We start from the raw sequence: 23809 nt of genomic DNA on the forward strand, positions 1-23809 counted from the left end.
CAAACATTTAAAAGTAACGCAACTGGTCTATTGTATTGACAATACAATCTCATCTCTTAACATTGGAACTACATCACAAGTTAGTTCCCTAGTTCTCTGAATGGTGATAGATGAGAGCACATCTGCATGATAACTATATTCTAGGAGAAAATCTTTAGAACTGCCTGGATTGTGGATTTGGTTGTCTCTGGGGCCATGTTACCCAAAAATGTATTTACTCAGTGGACTTTGGTTAAAAACTTTGTCCAAATGTTATACCTGTCTACAAAATTAATTTCTAGAAGTGAGAAAAATGAGATTTATGAGTGAGACAGTAAAAGTGCTTAAGAGGGAAAATCCTGAAGTAACACTTTTCACAGTTGTTAATCTCCTTTTCTTATTAGTATAGTATGATTGAGAATGGAGACAAACATTTTAATCTAAATGCAGTAGTTTAAACAATGCCATTAGATATTATAAGAATGTTGCTGATGTAATATAAATGAGACACACTGGTGTGACAAAAGTACAGTAGATTTGTTTCAGACAAACTTGTCAAGTTCCATTTATTCAAAACCATATATAACTATTAACTGTACATTGTATATGTATATATTTTCATAATTTTAGTAGTAATTACAATTTTATTACAGGCAGTCCACTACAGACATCTTAATGGCATTATCGATTGAGGGGTTAAACCCTGACACTGTCACATCAAATTGGTCTATAACACCATGGTCTGAGCTATGGCCATAGAAGACAAAATGTTTAGGATGGTCAACTGTCATAACCAGTCTTTTGAACATCGAAATTAAACATTTTTGGCAAAAACTCCAAGTGTATATAGATTTTTCTATTTGTTACTGTTACAAGCCTAGACTCAAAATGTTGTATTCACATTCTATAGCTGTGAAAGCACAGTGTAATTGTGGTAGACTAGCTGCATTGTGCGCTCAAAGGCAAAAAAAAACAACAAACAAAAATAACAGCCTGGTGAGCAAAGACTTTTACTCCATTTTCTGCAGTCAGGTTTGAATAGTTCATAATCAACAGCCACAACTTACAGGCTTATTATACAAAAGGCATTTATTTGCCCAGGCATGACCAAGACATACAGTATGCTGATGATGACCCAAGCATGATCTTACTGATTGATACACTGCACATGCTATTTTTTTTTTCCTTTGTCCAGACCAAGTGTATCATCAAGTTTTATTATGACATTTCACAAATGTATTTATAAAACATGACAATTCCTTGTGGAGCTCCAAGGTCTGCAGTTTGATTTCACCAAGGAGCACATTGTCATTTGGAAGTACTTAAGTTCTCCAGATATTTTAAATTTAAAACCCAATCTCTCACTTACTTCAACAGACTGAGGTCATTCTCACAGTAAAAGTTATTTTCCCTCGGTCTGATTCAACACTTGATCAAAAGTTTGATCTGACAACACAAGAGCGGCTGGATTTTAGTGTGGTGCCCTCGTTTGTCTCTACAGGATTTTAAAGTATCTGAATGATTTTGTAATCCATCAGATCTACCTTTCAAAAGCTATCTCAAATTGAGACATTTAATTAACTTCAAGCTAAAAATGTAATGTGATCCATTTATTATAGTGTCTGGACTAGACTATTAATTCTAGTGCATCCATTTATAGAACATCTGATTATGCAATAGATGTATATAAAAGTCACTATGCTTTCTAGTGTTGTGATTTTCTGTACTACTTTAAGTCCAGTTATTGTGCAAAATAAATGCACTACTTCCTACTTAACAGAGGCAAGTAATGTCCTCTATGCTTCCAAAGATGCTCACTCAGAGATAGTGACAGATTCCAGACATAAAACAGTGCCAAGGGCTAATGTGTATGATTCTGAAACATTTTTGAAAACGAACAGTCTAAAAACCACTGGAAAAAAAGCTTGCTTTGTTCAGACATTTCAATATGTTGCAAAGTCTGATATCACTTGACATCATTATTGTGCATCCACTGGCTAAGAATAACAGGCAGATTATGTAAAAATGTCAGTAATGGTCACCGTTCAACGGTTCCATTGTCCTACTAATGTAATGACCCTGAAAAGCTTGATCTCGCTCCTCTACACTGAGTCACTTGCATGAAGAAATAGGTCATTAAAGTGTACATTTATGCACAGTATTCTCCACTGATGCTTAAAACAGTGGAGAGTAGGCTGTTCAAAGATAACAGTAGGTAGGTTGGTCTACCAGTACGTTGTATTTATGTAGTGGACGGACACTCTCATAGGTGGCTAGAGATAAAGAAGATTGCCCTTTCTTATATAAGAAAGGGCAAAGGTACAACTATACTGTCCAGTGTCAGATAAGGCATTCCTTTTAGGGACGGAAGTTTTTATACTCAAATATTTGGACATGTGGTGAAGACAGAGGGTGTTAAATTAAGTAAATCTCAATGTATTTTTAATAGCATGTCATATTTAAGAACTTTCTCTAATTTTAATCTGATTTCTTTCCATCTCATCGAAAGGCAACAATCAGGTAGTGCTTCTCTGCATGCATACTACTATGTATGCATCTAACACATGCACTATCTGCACAAAAATACTCCATTAACATTCGATTGTTCTTCCCTCTTATTATCCCAGGCTGTGCAGTTCCTATGCTTCTCAGGGTACGCAAAGCGCAATCCAACAGCTGTGCAATGAGGCGCATTTTTCATCCATTTTCAAATTCGCTATAAATCCCTGCAGTCATGCTTCGTGATGCGTGGCTCGTGGGTTATCCCTTTCATTAAACCCCACAAAAGCATTTCCAGCAATCCAGGGTATTCTAAGTCTCTCAGACACTCCCCCTCTCTCATGGCAACATATATTACATAATTCAGCAGAGTACTGTATCTGTCAATCAGCTCAACCAATCCCTGATTAGAATCTGGTAATCTTCACCCCAGAGTCACCAACGATGAGACGAGCCATGGAAGGATGAACCTGGGAAATATTGAGAGGGAGAAAAAGATTAATAATGATAAGACTCGCAGTAGCTCGTCAACATCACATCACAACATTAATACCTACTGTGGAAACAAACAGTACATCTGCTAAAGATAACAACATACCTTCTTACGAGTCGGGAAAAAAGAATCATTGTTAACTATGTGAATGAATCATTAAAAACTAAATACCTGGTTTGCAGTCTATTGTTAGTCCTCAAAGGGCCAAACTAAATTTTAAATGTTTACCATAATTCTGCACAACAAAATGTCTTTTCTGGAGGACATAAATTACAAAACACTACGATCTTGGCACAGCCCTACGAAGCATATTCAAGTAACATAAGCATGTGCTTTATGTATAGGTAGATCTAGAGGTAATCACAAGCCCTAACATAAGTGTCAGCCCCTATCCAATCACCCACAGCTACTACACTCAATTACAGCACTTTATGACAAGTACATTCAGTACCAAGCACCAGTTTTCCCGTTTCTGACCTGCGCTTGAAGTGGCCCATAGGGCACCAGTTCTCCATCCACAGTGAGTGTCCCCCGTGTAGACAGAGGCTGCAGCCTGAAGGCCCTGCAGGTAACATGGCTCACATACGGCGAGCTGACGGAGTGGTGTGTTCCTCTTTCCATGGCAAAGAACAGTCTCAGCAGAGTGGCTCTGGAGATCCCCGCCCGCACAAAGGTCAGATGGATCAGCCCATCGTCAAACCTGGCCTGGGGTGCAGCATGAAGATCAGCCCCGAGGTGGGTCTGATAAAGGGCCAGGACCAGCACAAAGTCCCCTTCAATGGTTACCCAATCTCTGGTGGGAAGAGGTTGGTCGAGGGGGGGTAACAAGTCATCCCTAGGGAGATTTAAAGGCAGTGAGACGAAAGGGCGGTTCTTTTGGGGTCCTGCTGGCTCGGCAATGTCAAAGTTAAAAGATGAGGACGGTGTGCGCAGAGAAGGTGAGGGCGAGGTGGAATTTGGGGTGTTAGGGCGGGGGACGAGGTAGGATGAGGAGTGTGGAGAGGCACATGAAGGGGAAGATGGGGGGGTGGGAGAAAGCGACAGGGAGAGGGAAGGGAATTTAGGAGGGAGGGAGTTTGAGTGGGAGTGCTGGAGGAGGGAGAGGGGCCTCGGCCGGGAGGAGTTCTGATTTTGGTCCATGGTCTTGGTCTTGTAAGAGAAGGGTGAGTGACGAAAGGGAGAGGATATGGTGAGAGATCGCTCACGAGCAGCGTCCAGTTGATAAGGTTCTTTCTGGTAGTAGGTTCCATTAAGATCCATGTCCTCTACCCCGTATGAAGTGCCAGAGTCTGTGTCAGCCTCCTGTCTGAGAGGCTGGTTGAAGAGAGTGTTCACTATCTGGCTTGAAGGGGCTGAATTCTTTCTTAGTGCCTGTCTGGCTTTCTGAGGCAAACAACCGTCTGGCTCTTCATCTGCCTCTTGCCCCATGTCTACTCCACAGCTCTCTCCCAGCTCTCTCGCATGCAATGCTCTCTCCTCCTCTATAGAACCGCCACTGCCTTCCCCATCCTTCCCCCTATCCTCCTCCATCTCACTGGAGTCATGCTCTACTCCTCCCTCATCTTCCCTTTCATCCTTGATCCCCGCTAACTTTTCTCCCCTTCCCATATTGCATTCATCCCTTTCATTTGATTCAGAACTCGTCCCGGATCTCTCCTCTTCTGCATCCATCCCCTCCTCCCCCTCCCGTTCACGCTCTCTGTCCTCTGCCAGGCTGCTTGCCCTCACCACGCCGGTTCCTCCTCCTCTAGCCCTCTCCCTTCTCCTCTCCCTTTCTCGCTGCCTCTCCTCTTTTTCCCTCTCTCCCTCACCCCTACGCAGGCTCCTCTGTTCGCTGATGCCCATGTCAGAGCAGGTGCGATGGATGGGTGTTCGACAGAATCCCTCCAGGCCTTCTGTGATACTGCGGGAGAGGGGTCTTCTCGGCGGAGGAGGCGTGGCATCTGGTGACGTGTTGCAAATAGAGGGAGGCAGGTAGGACAGACGACCCTTGTAGGACCGAAGAGAAGCTATGCGCACCAGGGTGCCCAGGGTGAAGCGAGCTGAGCCCAGGCCACGATACCTGGAATACAGAAAGAATTCAGGTAAATCTATATTTTGTAATTAAACTAAGTGATGTTGCAGAAGAATAAGAGTTATGCTTAGATGGCAAAAGTCAATAGTGGATGTTCTCACAGTATAAGCAATAACACACCCACCTCTCACTCTCAATGTCCACATCAGACACAAAGCCCCAGGCAACAGAAAGGAAAGAAAACAGTCTCCTGGGTGCTGCAGGACGACTGTTGGGAGAAGGGCTTGTTGTCACAGAGACCACGTCCATGGGTCGGACACCACCTCGACAGAGCAAAAAGCAGCAGTTCAAAAGGAGGGGCTCCCGAAGGCACATGTCATACCTGAGGCAGAGATGAAAAAGCCAACCACACCTCCAATCAGTACAGATTAGAAGAGAACTGTACAAACAACAGGTCAATCCAGAGTCCTTCCACTATTCAGATACCTTTATCGACAAAAACAGCTGTGCTCTTTTGTTAAGATAAGATACAACAACTTGTGACTTTGGGCTCATATACTAGGTTTAAATATCTAGTGGTGCACAACAACCTCTAAATTTAATGGCACAGGTTATCAGCAAACCAGATCTAAGATGAGAAGAAAATGCAAAAAAAGAGATTTATATTACTAAGACTGTTGTCTAAGATTATCCTTAATTCCCACTTCTTGTGTCCACTAGGGTTGGGAGATGTCTACAAAATTTCCATCGGACAATGTCTGCAATGAAACATCGTGATGGACGATGTCATTGGGTGCGCGGGAGCGCACACGCGTGCGCGAGGGGGCATCTGTCATCTTATGTGCATGTGTTCTCGGACAGACTTCACTCGGTAAAAAAAAAAAATTGGTAGACTATTAAGTTACGTTACAAGTCGTGGTGGATTTTTTATGGACCAGGTAAAGCAGCAGTGAACACACAGGGTGCAGATGTTGGTTTCAGTTGTTTGATAGGCTGTGTCATTAAAAAGCCGACGTGCAGCTCACCTGCTGCCGTGATAACCGATCCTGGGTGGATATATATGGAAAAAAGACGAGTTCTCAGTCTTTTAGGCGACTTTATAAAACATACTGCTGATGGAGAAAATGGAGCAGACGGGGGAGTGAGAGTGAGGCAAAGAGGGGCGGGGCAAGCCGGGGTGTTTACCTGAGGAGTAGGTGTGTGTGAGTGTGTCAGAGTGTGGGGAGAAGAGAATTCAGAGGCAGGTGCAAAGCTTCAAAACAATGATAAGAATGTTCGTGGTCATAAAAACCTGATTTCACAGAAGAATCAGAATCAGAAGGAGCTTTATTGCCAAGTAGTGTTTTACACATACGAGGAATTTGCTGTGGCGATAAGGTGCTACACGTAGACAATCATACAGTCAACATAAATAAATGTAGAAATATAATAAATATGAAATGGAAGAACAACGTTACAGATATATACATGAGCATTATTCTGGGTCTGTGCTGTGCAGAAGTAACGCAACGGAAGAGAATACTGTGTACATATAAATATATAAACTGACAACATAAAAATAACAACAAAGATCAACAATCAACAACAAATATGTGCGACGTGCCAGGTCTGTGCCTGACACGAGATGAAACAATATTTACAAGTGCAGAGACATTTGTATCATTTGTAAGGGTGGTATAATATAAAAATTTGAGGGTGTTTTTTGCTGGGGGGGCAGGGGTTTTACAATCACGATGCCGGCTCAACGTCGTGATGTCTGTCAGCCATCGCCGATCGCATCGTCTATCGGCTCAACCCTAGTGTCCACAGAGCTGAGTGTTTGTCTAATTCCACGTTGTTAAAGAATGTTCTTAGGGGGCTTCATTGATTTAACAGGGAAAGGTAAGACAGGTCTAGTTTGGAGTCATTAGCTGACCCCAGAAGTGTGTGTTCACTGACCTTCCAGCTCTAGTTATTTCTCACATGTAACTGTCCTTGTTAGGGAGGCAACAGTCTTTACTAATAATGTAAAGACAGTAGCTCAGGTGTCAGGCTAGCAGATATCGGTGTTCTTCAGGAATCTTACAAGGTTGAGTCTTACAAGAATGTTTACAGGAACTTACTGGCTCCACAGGTTAGAGTACAACTCATTGATAGTAACAGATTCTAATATGATGTAGCATTGGAGTCTAAACATTAACAGATTTGTTGTTCTAGGTTAAGATCAGCTAAAGATGACCTAATAGGGAAACCTACATGAACTAGGGGGAAGACAGAAACATTTAAAGGGACCAAAAGATGTTATCCTTCAGATTTGATGGGGGCATTTGATGTGTTCACATGTTGTATGCTGGCACTGTATCTCCTCGGCCGGGCTCAATAAATCATACTATATTAAGTCTTCATCATTCTCGGAAACTTCTTCACACCTGAACCTGGCTCACAATAATTCAACAACACACCCATTTTAAGATTCAACTAAAAAGGACACACAATTCTCACCTTTACAGATATGAATGCTTACCCTGCATTGTGGTTGACGGAGCCAGCCAGTGCATTCCCAGAGCCGCAGGGCAGAATGCCGACAGGTATTTTTATTGCTTGTTCCCAGTCAGGGCGCTCCATTAGCCCATTAATTACCTACAGGAAACACAACAATGTAAATGTAAATGCTCCGTATTTGCATGGCGCCTTTCTAGTATTTTCAACCACTAAGTTCTCAAACAGAAACTAACATTCACACACATTTATACACTGGCGGAACAGCCGCCAGGGGCAATTCGGGGTTCAGTATCTTGCCCAAGGACACTTCAACATGCAGGCTGGAGGAGCGGGGCCTTCCGATTAACGGGCAACCCACTCTACTTCCTGAGCCACAGCCACCCAACACAGAAAATTTTAAAAAATCAAAATCGGTGGAAACGGTTAAAGGTGTACATGTGGTACAAAAACAAAGTTCTTTGTGTTATATAAACTCCCCCTTGAACACACAAACAAGTCCACCATGATTAGCCCTCGAAAATAAGCATTACACACCTCATGCAGTAGGCCATCTCCAGAAACGATGATGATGCCATCCCACTCTGGTAGCAATATCTCTCTGATAAGCTCTCTGGCATGGTTCTGACGCTCTGAGACAGATGAATAAAGTTAATACCTGTTACACATCTATGTTTTATGTAAAGGTATTATCTGCTCCATGATGCTGCCTCTGCACTTGGTGTGTTACCTGTCTGTATAAGGTTGTAGCTGATGTTGGCCTCTCTGATCATTGGCAGGATGTGGGTCTGACACCACTGCATCGCCTGGCCTCTCCCACTAAAGGGATTGACCAATAACAGTAGACGCCTGGGACGAGGTAGCAGACTTCTTGAAAATTCTTTATGAAAAAGAAGGGAGAGCATGAATAAGTTATAACATAGCTTTTGTTCAGAACAAAGAAAGGAACTAGAGGTCTGCTGCAAGCCAACTGGGAGCTGCCATTACACAGTGTTGCACAACCCCGGACTTTGAGTGAATTCAACCATTTGAGCCTCCTTTATTTCAGTTCGCAGGATCTACTTTGCACTGCACAAAGCAGTCGCTCAAGAGCGTGTCTGATAATCATTTAAATTCAAATACATGCAGTTTTCTGAATATAGGAATTAAACAAAACAAGGTGTTATTCGTCTAACTGTGCTGCATACTAGGCAAGAAAACTGTGACACTCTGCTCCTCTTCATACTCTTTTATGAGCCCAGGTAAGCTTCTGAAGATAACCTAAGATTTAGTTTGGTATCGATGGATGACAGCGGTGCAGGGAAGGTGATGAAATGACTGCAATCTCATAATCCTGGCTTATGCAACAAACTACACTGAAGCAAATCAACAGAAAACCCAACTAACTGCAGCAATTATGTGCATTAGCATAAGAATTCACAGAATCAAGACAAGTGATTCAGAAATGGAGCGATTAGGTAAGAGAACTGTAACAGAAAGATGTGAAATAATGAAGGCTATGTGAGCAAAGAGTAACAGAAACTAGGAGTCAGACAGAAGGCTGACAGGTTGAACTGCAATATACACTGCAGTATGAAAGAGACAGAAGCAGACAAAAGACAAACAGGGGAATGGGGAAAATGAATAACAGCTTTGTCACAGTGTGAGGAGAAGGAGACGGTGATGTGACAGGATAAAAACTGACTTAGAGATTAAAGAGAATGAAGGGTTAAAGATTACGTCTAAAGAAGAGGATGAAACAGGAAAAGATGGGAGACACAGGCAAAGTGTGTGACGCATAGGTAATGGTGAATAAAGGGATAACACAAACAGACACACACAAGTGTTTACTTGTGTGTGTCTGTTTGATTATTGAGGCTGAGGGACAGAGAGCATGGGAAGGGGTGAAAAGCTGCAGCAGCCACACCCTCTTTGTCTCTGCATTTGACACTGAATGATATAGACCCTGTGCAGGACAGATAAGGGGGGAAAAACACAAAACCACAAGAAAAAAAAAAAACATTAAATAGGTATAATTATGGGAAACAAACAAACAATAAAATCCTAACACTTCCAGCCTCTTAGGGTGTATTAATGTTAATCCCTCTTTGTTTTTGTTGTGGCATTCACACTATGTGACTGATCGGTGACAGAGGGTCACACGCTACACAAGCTGACAAGGACTCTGTCACCCGACAACTGGTCTCCAAACCACGTTTTGTCAAGAAAACACACGTGAAATGTGAAACAGGAAATGACGCGAACCTACACACAAAACAGTTTGTTATTATAAAAGATACCAATTATAAAGACAAAAAAATATGGGTGAAAGAATGGATTAGCACATGCAGGTTGCAGGGATTGTCTGCGCTACAGAGAGCTGGAGGTGTAGTAAAAAAGTAGCTGCCAAAGTAAATCACACTATTATCTGCTGTAAACTAACCATGCTGCCCTTATGACAAATTTGCTAAAGCTCCACACTAATATATGACCAGAATTCATTTCTAAAAAGAGAACATACTTGGGGCTTTAGGGTCCGGGAAACTTTGAGTAAAAACACACAAGTCTCTAGTGAGACACACTCACCTGTGTCAGCAGTGACGGTCACACCTCTGAGTAGACACTGCACAGCAGCCGACCACTTCTCAGCTTCAGGCCTGCTTTCAGCCAGGTAGGCCCTCACCTGCCTGCGCCTAGAGACCCCTTTCCGTCGTTTGCCTGGTGGGTACCAATACAGCACCAGGAGAGGGGGTGCAGGGGCACGAGGGCAACTGCACCCCACCAGCTCTGATAAAGGCAGCAGGAGACGGGCTTCCTTCCCCATCCGTGGTGACAGACGCTGGATATGTATGTGGGTGTGTGTGAGGGTCAAGGCATAGTTGGAGGCCGGAGCCGGAGTAGGAGAAGCAGCAGGGGAGAGCCCCCCTGGACCACCAGGGCTGTTGGGGCAGCTGTTATTGTTGCTGTTGCTGCCGGATCCCCAGCTGGCAAACTGGCCATGAAGTAGGGCTTCTGCAGTGGAAGGTGAAGAAGGTTCTGGAGATCGCATCCTCACTGCTGAAGTGGACACGGTTTGTCAGGAAAAAAGTCAGTCTATTAAGTATCTTCTACAGCTAGAAGCTTGAAGAGTGGAACTTGGCTACTGTTCAAGATTTGCAGGGAAAATCTGAATGTCAGTATGAGAACTTTATCCCTGAAATCTCCTCAAGATCATCCTCCCGTTTCAGTGACTGAATTAGAATCAGCTCTGAGTTTCTGTTCCGATCTGTCCATTTCATAAGTACGTCTTTATTTGAAAAGAAACATTTACTTCTTCCAGTTTAAAGGTTCTTCTGTTCTGAGTATGTATCCAGTGAAAATGGGAACTTCAAAAGACCAGTCTTCGTGTCACATTAATAAAGCTCCCATCACAGTTTGATCTGAAGAGCTGTCAGCTTCTACAGTTTACTGCCAGTGGAAAAGTGAATAAGCAATACATCAACATATTCAAAGACAACAGCACTTAAAAAAAATTATATTTTCCACTACAAGATCAGTCATTAAAAAAAGTGTTCTTCACAAAGATTGCCTAAGTAAAATAAAATTGTTTACTTTACAACTGAACGCTACCTATTGTGATAACAACATTAGGCAGCTGAGCAGCTACTCAACATTAACAATACATCTTTAAATAATTATGCAAATGAACAAAAACCGAAACGCTTAGTTGCATTGAAAAAAACAGATCCATTAAGTATTAATAAGACAAACAAACACCTTGTTTCTACAAGGAGGCTACAACAATTAAATTAAATTTAACGCACAAGTAAATTCTAAGTCGAGTACGGTGCATGGTAAGTGCTGGCCGAAATGATTTTAATGCCACAAAGATATGATAAGTGCAGGCTTTTTCAAGACCTTTGATACCTCTATTGCTATATTTAATCTCAGTGATATATAGGAGGCAGACAAGAGGAGAGACTAGTTCGGTCCTCTAGACAGTAGTGTGATACATTAAAGTTTCATCCAAACAAATAATCCTGCACCCTAGGTAAGACAGGTGGAGACTAGACAACGAAAAAATAAAAAAATAAAATAAAAACAGAAACAAAACAAAAGACAAACAATGAGACAGTTCCAGGTGGGTCCTTAGTTTATGTCATGGTAATGTCCTAGAGTCAAGCCTCACGTTCCCTCCCGAAGATCTCTGTTCCTGAACGACGAAAAAAAGAAGGAGAGGAGGACCACAATCAATTGTAAAAGTGGAAAAACTATGGCAGAACTATGGGTGATCCACCTAAAAGAATTTCTAGAGCAGAGGAGTAACACATTGACATTAAAGAAGGAAGCATATTAAACAAAATAAATGTTATGTAACTGTGCCTCTAATTCAACAGGCATAACACTGTGCAAAGGTGAACATTTCCATATCATTTCACAATTAGAGTAACACAAGTACAGAGAAGACGGGAAGAGATTACGGTTACAGGGTGAAGCAATACAAGACCCACCATACCCCTTGACCTTAGGTGTGTCATTGCACATAATGACTCACAGTCACACATCCTCTAGACACCACACGCTGAGACACCACATTATTTTGGATGAAAAGTTGCATGAGAGTGACCACATCTGGTTGGTATTTTTATGTTTAGGGCTTTTGTCTAACAGGATTTGGGGAAACAGTGTTTCTTTCACTAGGATTGAGATTTAGCAAATTGCTGACCTGAATGGTCCTGGATTTAAGAGGTTTTGCAATATGCATTAGTATGTAACAATCTCAAAAAATCCTCAATAGAGAAATACATTCATTATGAGAAACTTGGAACTGGAAAATGATTTTGACTTGTTTTATGATTTCTAGAGATGACAGGTTACATTAATGCTAAAGCTGCTAGTCAGCAGGGTCCAACTAAGTAGACTTAGACGTGCGTCAAAGTACAATTACTGGGCTATCACCAGACTACGGTAAATCCCTAAATTAATAATCTGGTATTCATAAACTGGCATAACTTTCTTTTAAAGTTTTACAGACAGGAAATATTACGCAAGCTGTGGTGCAGACAAAATCAATACTTGGCTGATGTCCTGTCTTGATAAAAAAAACACAAAAGGGACCTCACTGATGCCCATTGTTGCACCTTACCTCATTGAAGTGCAGGGCGGGGACACCCAGAAATAATATCAGTGGGCTAATTTTGTCTCCCACACAATGAGGCTGTTGTTGAGTGACTTCGGGGTATTTTGGGCAAATTTCGGCTAGCTTATACTTTGAACTCAATGGCATTCCCATTCTAATGGCACGGCTACACCCTTTACAGCAGCGTTGATAACTTGTCAACCCTGCTGATCTGAAGTAAAAGCTACGTTTGATTATTAAACTTTACCGATGTCTTCCACCTAACGTTAGCTAGCAGGTTGACAGGCTGTTAGCCAAGCTGACTTATTTAACTATTGCTTTGTTTTAACAGTTACAAGCTGAAGACTCATTTACATAAATATTGACGTATTATATTAACAGTGATTATCAAGAAGCAGAAAGTGTTTCAAGTTGTAGTTGGGGTATTAATCCTAACGTTAAATCAAGGAGACAGCAAATGCTAGCTTGTTATGAATACAGTGGCTAACTGTTACTGTAACGTTACACTGCTGCCAGACAAATGCAACACAGCGTTGTCAGTTAGCAGTGGCTACCAGTTTGCTACCTGACGTGTAGCCCAACTTCAAGCTAACTTTCTAGCCTATTAAAACTTTGCTCTCTTGAAAATTACTGGGTATCACAATGGCTATGCTGAAAGGCTCCCATTTGATCTTTAACGTCTCATTTATGGCTCGCATTAAAAACGAAGCCAAGTTAGCGCAGATAACAGTAGAAGGCACGGCTAGCTAACAGGCGTTATGAGCCGATTCTATCACAGTGACACAATTTGTAACTTTCTGTTTTTCACAGTTGTTCGCCAGCATAGGATTAGGAAGATCCAACTTTAAATATAAATTTATCAAAGCGAAACAGTCCAAATTACCTCATCTTGCCTCCCCTCTCACGACGAGTTAGTCGCTTGCACTGAAAACTGTGGCTCGGTGCAGGAAGTGCCCGGGGACGCAGTAGCCGCTGCTTTGAGCGGCGGAGAGGAAATCCAATGGCGATAAGGAAAACATTGCAACACCCACCGACATTCTCCAATCATTGACAGACCACCCCTTCCTGGCCAACTTACCCCCCCCCCCCCTTGGCCAACTCGTATAGATACCAATCAAAATATTCGTCAAGTCAGATGTACTGTACAACCTCAGGGAGGCTTTAAATGGACATAAATGATGTAAAAAGGGATCAACCTTGTAAATTCATTTGTTTTAGCTATATCCCCATGTACTGCCCCATGTTACAACAAAATAGGGACAGGTGTATTTGCAAGGGTGTCTAAAAGCAGTCCAACAAAACACAAAAGGCAACTCATTTTTGTACAGTCTATCTTTTATTCGTATCAGATTGCATGGAAAACAAAGACACAGACTAGTTCTTGTAGCCACGGCTGGCTCTGCGGCCACGAGCTCTCTCGAACTTCCTGCCCTTGGAGCGGATGTAGGGCCTGAAGAAGAGAAAGGATAGTTTAGTATAAGATGATGGCACCACAAACCCAACATTCATATAAAATACATGTGCATACTGGAGCTTAACTTTCTTAATTTTCTCTCCATCAACGCTGCCTTACAAATGACCACAAAGCCGACCTTTCGCTCACTAAAATGGTTTTAGGGTCATATTTAAACACTAAAAAATTCCCCACGAGTGCCAACTACTCATTCATTTCTAGGTGCTGGTATTGTGCGTGACGGCCTACTGGGACCCTTGAATTTAACCATTAATGTTATTAGTAAAATTTTCCTACCAAGACAAGTCAAAATGTCTTCTGTGAAAAGACCCATTATTTCCAAAGTTAATCCATCTACCTACCTCCGCAAACCACACTAACTGTATGACGCCAATCTGAAGAGCAAAATACATTGTGTGTTTTTTGGTGGTTTTAGGTTCATACCTTTTATCGATAATTCACCAAAACAAAGGCAGTTCATTAACATATTGACCAAAATATTAGACAACCATTGTAACTAAGGCTTTAACCCCCAGCTCCTTTTATACACAGTCTTTTTGAAGCTAAACCGATTAAAACAAGGAAGCCAGATATACCATATTTGACACAAATCAGTCTGGTATATCTATTTTTATCATCTCCAAGAGAGAAAGTGTAACCCGCATTAAATCAACTATCAACACTCGTGAGGATAGTGGAGTTATTTCCAGGTAACTGATGACTGACAACTATCATCTTGATTTCCTCAACTAGAGAGACAGACAAAGAGAGACAGAGGGATGGAGAGAAAACCAAGGCAGGCCAAGATGAAGGGAAAGACAGACGAGACAACACACAGTGTGTGAGAGAAAAACAGCTTAAAAGTCAGTTAATGATGAAAGTGTAATTAAAACTTAAACAACAATTTCCAATAGAAAAACATTCTTATGTTCGGGCCAATTTAGTACCCAGGCATCAGACTGATCTAAATACTGGTACAACAACAACATCCTTAATCAACACTGTGTTGTTTTTGACAACAGTATCAACACATCAACTGTATACATACTTGGTGTGGCTGTGAGGAGTTCCAGGGGCTTTTCCAAAGTGCCTGTACACCTCTCGTCCTTTGCGGGGTCCTGGACAACAAATACGTTATAGATTAAAAGCAGTTTCAAATGCTATACAGCCTCTCAAAAACACATTCCTAGTAGTAAAGTATTCCCACTTCCATTCATTATCTGAATTCTAACATTACAAGAATAAAAAAAAAAAATATTCTTTGCACATTTGCTTTAAGTTTTGTTTAGACAGACCTGAAGAGTGACCGACAATGTTTGACTTTGGATGACTATATTGTAAATAACCTGATGCTGAGCGAAAAGTATTATTTCCATTTGCTTCTTACCTATGATTAACCCCTTTGCAATTCTCCAACTGTATTTCTCACCTTTCTCGTGTTTCAGGGGAATATTTTTAGGCTTGTAAAAATGTGTTTTAACAATACAATGGTTGGACATCAAACACCACATTCCCCTTCTTCTCTTGCACTGATAATAGAGGGATTCATTCATTAGCAGAAAAACAGCACTAAAAGGTTAACTACCACAAAACTCACAGCAGCATGTGACGCCATGAGTTTCCAGCATTTGTCAATACCTTGACTAAAGAGAAGCCTGCCATACAAAACAGTCTGTCAAATTCAGGTGAATAGCACTCAATACCAACCAACTGTCCACAAAGCTTACACATGATTAAAGAGAAATAAAAATATCTGGTGATCAACCATCAACAATCAGGCCAGAATACAGATGTAAACCAGCTTTCCTAATTCAAGCAGTATTCTATCTATAGTATTGCAACTAGGGCTGCAGCTAACGATGATTTTAGTATTCGAAGCTTCTACACATTATTTCAACGATTCATCAATGCGTCGGTTAAGAAGTACTTCTGCTTGGCGGCTCGCAAGCCTTTGGTATAACACGAGTGCAGACTTTCACGACTTTCAGCATCAGCCGATGGCTGTGCCGTTCACACTACACAACTTGCTGTCTTCCTTATAAAAACATGAACTGTAACTATATAATTCTTGTAATAAAAACAAACAAAAAAACAACTTGCTGTCATGTGACGGGAGTCATACTAAATGAGCTCACAGCGGCTCTGTCACCCGACGCAGATCTCCAAACCACATTTTGTCAAGGAAACACGTGAAATAAGCGATCCTGAACACGAAACAGCTGTTTATTATGAAGATGGCCATTATAAAGACAAAGAATATGGGTGAAAGGATGGATTAGCACACGCAGGTACCAGGGATTGTCTTAGTTACAGAGAGCTGGAGTTGAGTTACAAGGTGCAGCTCCCCGACACCCAATTAACTCTTGACTGTGACGTTACAACCCACGGCCCAAAAAGGACAACAACAAACGCACGTGTTTACATTTTCAGCGGAGGACTGCGGTTTACTCTGGCTAGTGTTCAACTCAACAATCAATCATGATTTCAGTTAAATGCTGAAGTTGCTGTAACCTTGTCTGTGGTCCGCAGGCAGAACACCAGGTGCTTTCTGATCAGATGCTGTCGTGCTGTTGCCAGGGCAACATAAGTTTCGTTTTACGGTGGACGGACTGCAACATTATAGTTGTTTTGTTTTCTCTAGCTTGAAATAATCCCATACTTTGGACACTTTATTCTTTGTCCCTTGCTATTTTCTCTCTTCCTCCACTTTGCAAAAAGCGCCATTATAATCATGTCGTGTTCACAGCGTAAGCGCGATGTGCGACAGTAATAAATGTCCGTGTGAAACAATGTGCTGTATAGTTATGATTAAACAAAGCATTGACGCAAAGAATTTTCGTCGATGCATTTCATTAATTGATGAATCGTTTCAGCCTCAATTGCAACAAACTAAGTTCTCTCACAACATCATAAATGAACTCCACTCAGCCACACCAGACAACAGTAGTCTGGTGTACATTACTGTTATAAGCCTCCTTAAATCAACTAAAACATACTAGTGTGAAATTACAATAAGTGCATGAATTAAAGACGGTTCTCTAATCTCATCTTTGCAGACATTTATCTAAAGTACCAAGAATTGCCACGAGTGTCATTTAAAATAGTTGCCCCTAACAGCAATGTTAATAGTTAAACTCAACTGACTAAGCTTGAGTTCACATCTGGTGGTCAAGGTGCCCGAGCACCATGAAGACATTGAATGATTATTTTATCTACTCCAATTGCATAATTATAGTAGAATGTGAATTGAAATCTACATGTTCAGTTACCTGACAGCAGCACTGTGCCCTGTCCTTTTGGAGAAGCCAAAGCCAGCTGGTCAAAGGTCATCACCTGACCACCTGACTTCAGGATCTTGCGGCGGGCACCATCAGTGACCCTCAGAGCACAGATCTGTAGGACAATAAACAGGTCATGAGGACATCTTAATGGGAAACAAGAAAACGCTAACAGGTGAATTGTGCAACTATTAAAAGCAGGGGTAACCTTGAGCTTGGGGATATCCTGAATCCTGACATCATCAGTGACTGTTCCCACAACAACAGCGGTTCTGTTTTCACGGCCAGCCATCTTCATCTTCCGGATCTGGTCGTAATGGAAGAAAAGTCACAAATTGAGTCAGATGATCACATGTCTAAAGAACTGACAACAGGGCTCACATTTTCATCACTACTTTTCCTGGTATTACACTGTTCATAAGATTGGTGGTAAATGGTTAATATGGATAACAATTTTCTTGACCCACAGTTCAACTTCCTTAATTCATTTCTCAAACACTTCCAATGTCAGTGAATAAAAACTAAATTGAGCCAAATGGGAATCAACACTGACCAACATCACCCCAAAATTCAGAGCCACTGGAAAGAAGAACCGGCTCCACAAACACAACTGATGCATCAAATTCCAACCTTTTCTCTATAGAAACCTCAAATCCGTATCTACCCACCCCAACTATTCAACTGATACCAGTGATCTTTCTCCCGATTTTAAATTCAGTTTACCTCACTGCGCACTCACTGGATCATTTTTAAGAAAAGGTCACATGAGGCCATGGTACTAAGTGATCAGCCCACTGCGAGTGAATGAGTGAAACAGCAAACCATCATGCCATCAATGTCAGTATCAACTGACACTGACCTATAAATGTACTGTCAAAAAATGTATTCCAGTCCCAAAAGATGGTGACATGCGATATTTATATTACAACTGGCTCAAACACTTAACATATCTAAAAAGTCAAAAGGATGATTCATTAGTGGTGGACAGAGTGAGACAACTGAGACTGACCAGACGGGAGATGGAGATGGGTGGCCTGTTGGTCCTGCTCATGAAGAGCCTCCTCAGGACGACCTTGTTGAAGGGAGCATTAGAACGGCGGGCCAGGAACCTGTACAACTGCCAAGAACCCAGCAGGATGGTTAGAATATCATGCACAATAACATCAAGTTATCAACTCAAAATCTAATGTGGCATAAGTAATTGCAACCACTTAGTAAAGCATAATGAGTGAATGTAAATTACCTTGACCAGGAGCCTCAGATAAATATCCTGGCTCTTTGGTTCTTTCCTGTGCACCTTACGGTCCTTGTTATGTCTGATGTCAACTCCCTTTAAAAAGCAAATAAACACAATGTAATACATTATCACAGCTGTAAGGTTAAATGTATTCCAAAGCAGTGTGTATGACACCTATGACATCAATTACATCCTGGTTATATTGTACAATCAAGTTCAAAAGTATCAAACCGCATTTCACAACATTAAACTCCTGGTACCATTCATATTTCTAACAACTACATCCCTTTAGTGACCTTAACAAGCAGCTCAACGTGTAGCGCCACGGGCCAGTTCACACGTTGACACTCCACAGCTAACTGCTATCACGAGCGATACAAAAAAAACAAGCCTACAGTTTAGAGTATGGCTGAGTTTTGATATTTGGGAACACACGTTAAATTTTGGGGAATATAAATTACCGTTAAATAAATTATTCCGCATTCTCAACCACTCTGAAAGTCAGTTTCTGATTAATCTCAAGGCGAGAATCGGCTGCCTGGACGGCACTAGTCCGGCACCAAAGAGAGTAAGCTGGTACGATTTATATTGTCAAATAACACGAAATCAACATATAACTGCAACGTAAATGATGTTTTAAATCTGTAACGATTGGCATTATGAAGGTGATATGCTTTAATTCAGAGGATGATCGTGGATAGTCAAGCTTTCGTATTTAAAATTTTCTGCTAGCTGTACCTACCATCTTGGACACAGCGAAAAGGGAAAAGGAAGAGCTGAGGTCTCGCGATAAACTGTGAGCTACAATCTCGGGTCTCTGATTGGTTACAGAGCATGCGCTTCCTGCATACCAACTGTGATGATTAAGGATGGTGCCTCTGGCGGTGAAGACGAGAAAGAAAGGCACGATTTCTAGTTTATTACTGATTTAATGGCTAATGTTGATTTATTTTATGCATTTGATTCTGTTTGGGTTGTAAGTTATGATTGAAAAACTGATTTCATTCATATTTACTTTTAGGCTATTTGTTGTTAGTGAAAATATTGCAGTGCTCAAACTCTGCACTGGCTGTTTAAAGTTCATAAAATTAGTGGTTATAAAACGGCAGATTTTGCAGCACTTTATTCAATGTAAAAGGTTGCTGTATTTTCACCTCTTTGTTATGTGGATGAAGCCTATTGAAATCTAATCTCTCTTTCAAGGGAGACCTGACCAAGATAGGCAACATTGACACACATTAAAACACTTATATGTAGGTACACTTAAAGAATCTAGCCTATGGGAAACATCAACACTTCTCCTTAAGGACATCTGCAACTAGGCACTTGAACTTGAAGTGGTACCTGCACCCAATCATTTTCATACAGTTCCCAATTAGATTAACTTTTTGCAATCTTACAAAGAAGTCAAATAAATTTTTATTTAGAACACACAAACAATTTACTGTGTACTTAATATTAAATACAGATTGCACTTGCCATAATTTTCAGACACTTTCTAAAAAATATGGTCAGTTTGAGAATGTATATGACAAAATTAACTTAACTTTACATGATTGTACAGTTTGAAAATGTTTAAAATGAAAAAACATCTGAAAGAGCCTTTTTTAACTTAGAGGTTACAAATGTATAGCAATATCAACAAAGTTTTTCCAGTATGACACAGTGAAACAAGTGTGCCAGTTAATTGAGGTTTAACAGCTCTGTTGTTCTCTATGTTCACAGAGGAGAAAAGATTACACCATAATCTGTAATTTACATTTGCATATGTTATTTAGGAATACTCCCCTGTTTCCTCAGTAAATCTAACAACTATGCAACTGAATCCTGCCCTGAAAAAGCATCCTTTGTCAGTATATGTTATTTTCAAATAAGTTGCACACAAAAAGAAATCTCTTAAATTCAAAACAACAGTCATTTAGTACAAAAACTTGCATCTGGGAGCCAAGGATCTCAGGTTTATTCAAGTTTGTGGTCCTGCTGCTGTCTAAGGTGACACAGGAAGATTGTGAAAACCAGTGCAATGCCTCCCAGAAACACTGTCCGTGCCACAGGGGGGATCAGGGCAAAGTTCACTCCCTGAGATAGTGGAAGAGATGAAACAAATGCACACGTCATTCTACATCAGTATATGTACTGTATGTACAGTATATGTATGTCTATGAATCTGTGTGTGAGAATATCTCACCTGCATTGTTGACCAAAATACTACTCCAATCTAAAGAATGGGCCAGAAGATAGATTTATAGATCAATAAAGAGACAGAGAGATTTATTGCATGGCATCTTAGTAACAAATAGTTTAATAAGGGCAGCCTTTGCCTGTATACAATATGTACCTTGTAAGATGTCCAGAATTTCTGTCTCCAGTCTTCAAGCAGATCGTCTTTGTGTTCTAGTAAACTTAAACCTAAAAGGTAGAGGGGGCTGTTAAATGTTTTACTGATTATAAGTAGGATCCGCCATTAGAAATACATGTTGTGTGGAAAAGCATTCTCCAAACCCACTTTATTTAAGATTCCACCAATGTCATAACCTCAGAATTTGGGATTTATTTTAAGTCATTTTATGTGGTAACAATCAGTGACACTGACCACTGGCACCAAATTACTTATAATAAATACAGCAGTGAGGACATTCCCATTGTTTGTCGGAGGAAGCCATCCTGAGCCCGATTAATGACTTACTGAGCCCTGCCACATTAAGAAGCCACCGTCTCTCAGCTCTGTTACAGGAGATTTTTTACTACTGAAATCTTTGCATTGTTACAGTCTTTGCTAAATTTTCAATTACAATAAGGTGTCCTTGTAATTGTTGAATTATTCTAGAAGTCAGACATTTTCTTCTGGAGTCAACAAAGCTGAGCTGTTTGATGCACAGTAGGCCATGTTTTTTAGTTTGAGTTTTCAGTCAAAGTTTCATTTTACCCAGAATTCATGGAAATGTATCCTTACTTACGATAGAAGAACTAAACCGCTTTGTGCAATGGATTGATTTAGACACTGTCTGTCCAAATTCTGACCATCAGTTTGATTTAAGGCGATTTAAGAGGAAATTACAGACCCATAAAATAAAGTAGTACCAGAATGTTTTATCTAACTTCTGTAAATGTGTAAATGGAAAATAAAGGGGGCTGAAAATTAAATGATAAACCTGCAACTGTTGAGAATACTAGGGTTTAAGAAAATCCCAGCAGCACAACAGACATAGACATCACTTATCAATTAGAAGTCTCAAACAGAGCCAAACATAGTTATTAAGAATAAGCACCATGATTTAAATAGGCTTAGTGACATGCTTACCAATATAAAAGGCACTGATGGTGAGAGGAGCTGCGATCAGCTGATCCACCACAACTTTAGTTGTTACTGCTTTTACTCCGCCTCCCGGCAGCATCCTCTCCAGCCCTCTGAGCCAGTGGTAGTTGAAGTTTGCATGGAAACAGAAGCCGACAGTCGCCACTCGTGCCGTCTGACACCAGTCGATGCCGCCTGGATCCTCTGACGTGGATTGTGCATTGTCTTTCCTACCCAGCACGCTCTGTTGTATGATGTCAGCAGAGGCAAACAGCGTTGTGTATCCCAGGACGTTACTGATGTACGGATGGGCCTTGAACACAGCCCAGGCCCGGTTCATGGTGGAAAATCTGATCAGTGAGAGGATTAAAGGTGAATTCATTTATAATAAAGCCCACAAATATGACTGCATTTTTAAAGTGAGGAAGGCTTTTAAATAAATCTTAAAGTAAAATGGATGTTAAGGAAATTAAGCATAATAATATTAATGATAGTTAAAATCATATGACATGATGTACATCTCTAATTAATGTTGCTCATACTGAAAATGATAATTGTTGTGTCTTGAACCACTCTACTGTAAGGTTCTGTCCATGGCTTTCTAATCCAAGAAGTAGTTAAACCTACCTTTCAGCGAAGCTCAACTGACCCTCTCCTCAAATTTCCAAAGCCAAAAAGCCACAAGCTCTTTTCCAATTGGATCTGTTGGACAAGAGGTGGAGAAGGAGGTGGAGCTGAGATGAAGGTCTTCTCACCAGGTCAAAGTTCTGCCACTGTTGCAGATAATGTGTGATAAGACCTTTATGAGTCCCCTGGAGAATAATCTGAGAAAATACCACATGTGAGGAATGGTAAAGAAGTGACTGACACAGCAATATTCTGCAGCAGACAGTAGAGACTTTATCAGAAACACATGTCAATCTATTATACTGAATTTATGCACATGTGGACCTCATATAATTGACTGAAGCTTGCCATTAGCAGCGTAGATGAACCCATTGCACACACTGTTTTCACAATACTGTCTGACTGATTATACCTCTTATGTCTTGTCACTTGAGTACTTTTCCCTAACGTCTGTGTAGAACAGTAAATGGCACTTACAGCAGATTGTTCTCACTTGTTGAAGTGTTGTAGTTGAGCCACAGCAGAATGTTAGCTGTTCAGCTCATTGCTCAGAGGCACATGTGGCGTCACTATAAATAGATACTCCCACAGCAGTGCTTCCTTGCTTTGAGTGAGGAGGTGCCACAAGATAAAATGTTCATTTCCTTATAGGGTAAAGAAAGTTGTTTCATTAAAGAGACCAGAAAGATGCTGATCTTTATTTTTATTTTTTTTTGCACTACACTGGGCATGTAATTTCTCATGTAAATAAATGAACAGATCTTTCGCAAAAAAGAAAGATAATAGAGAAAAAGAAATTGCTGATCCTCCAGAAAAAGATTGTGCAGGAAATGTTGATCCATCTTTTGAGAGTTACCGCATGACATTATTGTGTTCTTTGTTGGCAATGTCACATGTTGCTGTTTCCAGATTTGAAAAAAAATATAGCAATAAAAAAAGAAAGTTAAACAGTAAGAAAAAGTAAGAAATAAGAAATGTAAGAAGAAACATAAAACTATATCTCCATGGCATACTGGATATAAGGAAAGAAATCAGACTCTGGATGTCAGGATGGGGTCTTTTTAAATATCCACAGCTAAAAGTAAAAATTAAAACTTGGATTTTATTTTTATTCCTCTGCATCTCTTGCTGTCTCCCATCTTTGTGAAAAGGACAGCCTCTATTCACCCACCTGCTGCCATAGATATGCAAAATTCTGTACTTGGAAGGTGTGCTATTGAATTGAAAAGGTCAATTAAAGCCACTAGCAACCAGCTTAGCTCTTCCATCTGAGAATGTGATAATTAGGCGCCAGAATTTAAGCTGATCAATTAAGGGCTTGTTAACTGCCTCAACTGGTGTGTTTGTGTCTACCAGTA

The 23809-nt window shown here is 40.7% G+C and overlaps 3 protein-coding genes across 3 annotated transcripts; all 3 read right to left on the reverse strand.

The window, feature by feature from the left end:
* Positions 1-519: 519 nt before the first annotated feature.
* Positions 520-13553, reverse strand: sphk2 (sphingosine kinase 2). The gene is made up of 8 exons (XM_038711293.1): positions 13445-13553; positions 10029-11634; positions 8194-8343; positions 8001-8095; positions 7489-7604; positions 5170-5367; positions 3449-5033; positions 520-2948 (listed from the first exon to the last, which is right to left on the reverse strand). Exons 2-8 carry the CDS (start codon positions 10489-10491, stop codon positions 2886-2888), a joined length of 2670 nt encoding a protein of 889 aa, XP_038567221.1. The 5' UTR covers positions 10492-11634; positions 13445-13553; the 3' UTR covers positions 520-2885.
* A 322-nt stretch (positions 13554-13875) lies between these two features.
* rpl18 (ribosomal protein L18) lies at positions 13876-19453 on the reverse strand. Its single transcript, XM_038711295.1, has 7 exons — positions 19272-19453; positions 18536-18622; positions 18302-18409; positions 17501-17599; positions 17284-17407; positions 15063-15132; positions 13876-14011 (listed from the first exon to the last, which is right to left on the reverse strand). The coding sequence occupies exons 1-7, from the start codon at positions 19272-19274 to the stop codon at positions 13936-13938; spliced, it is 567 nt and encodes a 188-aa protein (XP_038567223.1). The 5' UTR covers positions 19275-19453; the 3' UTR covers positions 13876-13935.
* Positions 19454-19900: 447 nt separating this feature from the next.
* On the reverse strand, positions 19901-23003 carry si:ch211-120k19.1 (uncharacterized protein LOC563199 homolog). Its single transcript, XM_038710288.1, has 6 exons — positions 22929-23003; positions 22452-22648; positions 21831-22174; positions 20868-20938; positions 20718-20747; positions 19901-20608 (listed from the first exon to the last, which is right to left on the reverse strand). The coding sequence occupies exons 3-6, from the start codon at positions 22162-22164 to the stop codon at positions 20489-20491; spliced, it is 555 nt and encodes a 184-aa protein (XP_038566216.1). The 5' UTR covers positions 22165-22174; positions 22452-22648; positions 22929-23003; the 3' UTR covers positions 19901-20488.
* Between the last annotated feature and the right edge of the window lie 806 nt (positions 23004-23809).

This window comes from Micropterus salmoides, unplaced genomic scaffold (assembly GCF_014851395.1).
Source record: "Micropterus salmoides isolate LMB-PRFRI ecotype aquatic unplaced genomic scaffold, ASM1485139v1 Ms_hic_scaffold_11, whole genome shotgun sequence".
NCBI lineage: Eukaryota > Metazoa > Chordata > Actinopteri > Centrarchiformes > Centrarchidae > Micropterus > Micropterus salmoides.

Coding starts and splice junctions, on each gene's coding strand:
- sphk2 (XM_038711293.1), bottom strand. CDS start 10,491: ATGCGATCTCCAGAACCTTCTTCACCTTCCACTGCAGAAGCCCTACTT. Junction 8,344..10,028: donor GACCGTCACTGCTGACACAG/GTGAGTGTGTCT, acceptor TTTTTCATAAAG/AATTTTCAAGAAGTCTGCTA. Junction 5,034..5,169: donor GTGGACATTGAGAGTGAGAG/GTGGGTGTGTTA, acceptor TCTGTATTCCAG/GTATCGTGGCCTGGGCTCAG.
- rpl18 (XM_038711295.1), bottom strand. Junction 17,600..18,301: donor CCATCTCCATCTCCCGTCTG/GTCAGTCTCAGT, acceptor CATTACGACCAG/ATCCGGAAGATGAAGATGGC. Junction 14,012..15,062: donor ACTCCTCACAGCCACACCAA/GTATGTATACAG, acceptor TCTCTTCTTCAG/GCCCTACATCCGCTCCAAGG.
- si:ch211-120k19.1 (XM_038710288.1), bottom strand. CDS start 22,164: ATGAACCGGGCCTGGGCTGTGTTCAAGGCCCATCCGTACATCAGTAAC. Junction 20,939..21,830: donor CATCAGTGCCTTTTATATTG/GTAAGCATGTCA, acceptor TCTACCTTTTAG/GTTTAAGTTTACTAGAACAC. Junction 20,609..20,717: donor TATTTTGGTCAACAATGCAG/GTGAGATATTCT, acceptor CCACTATCTCAG/GGAGTGAACTTTGCCCTGAT.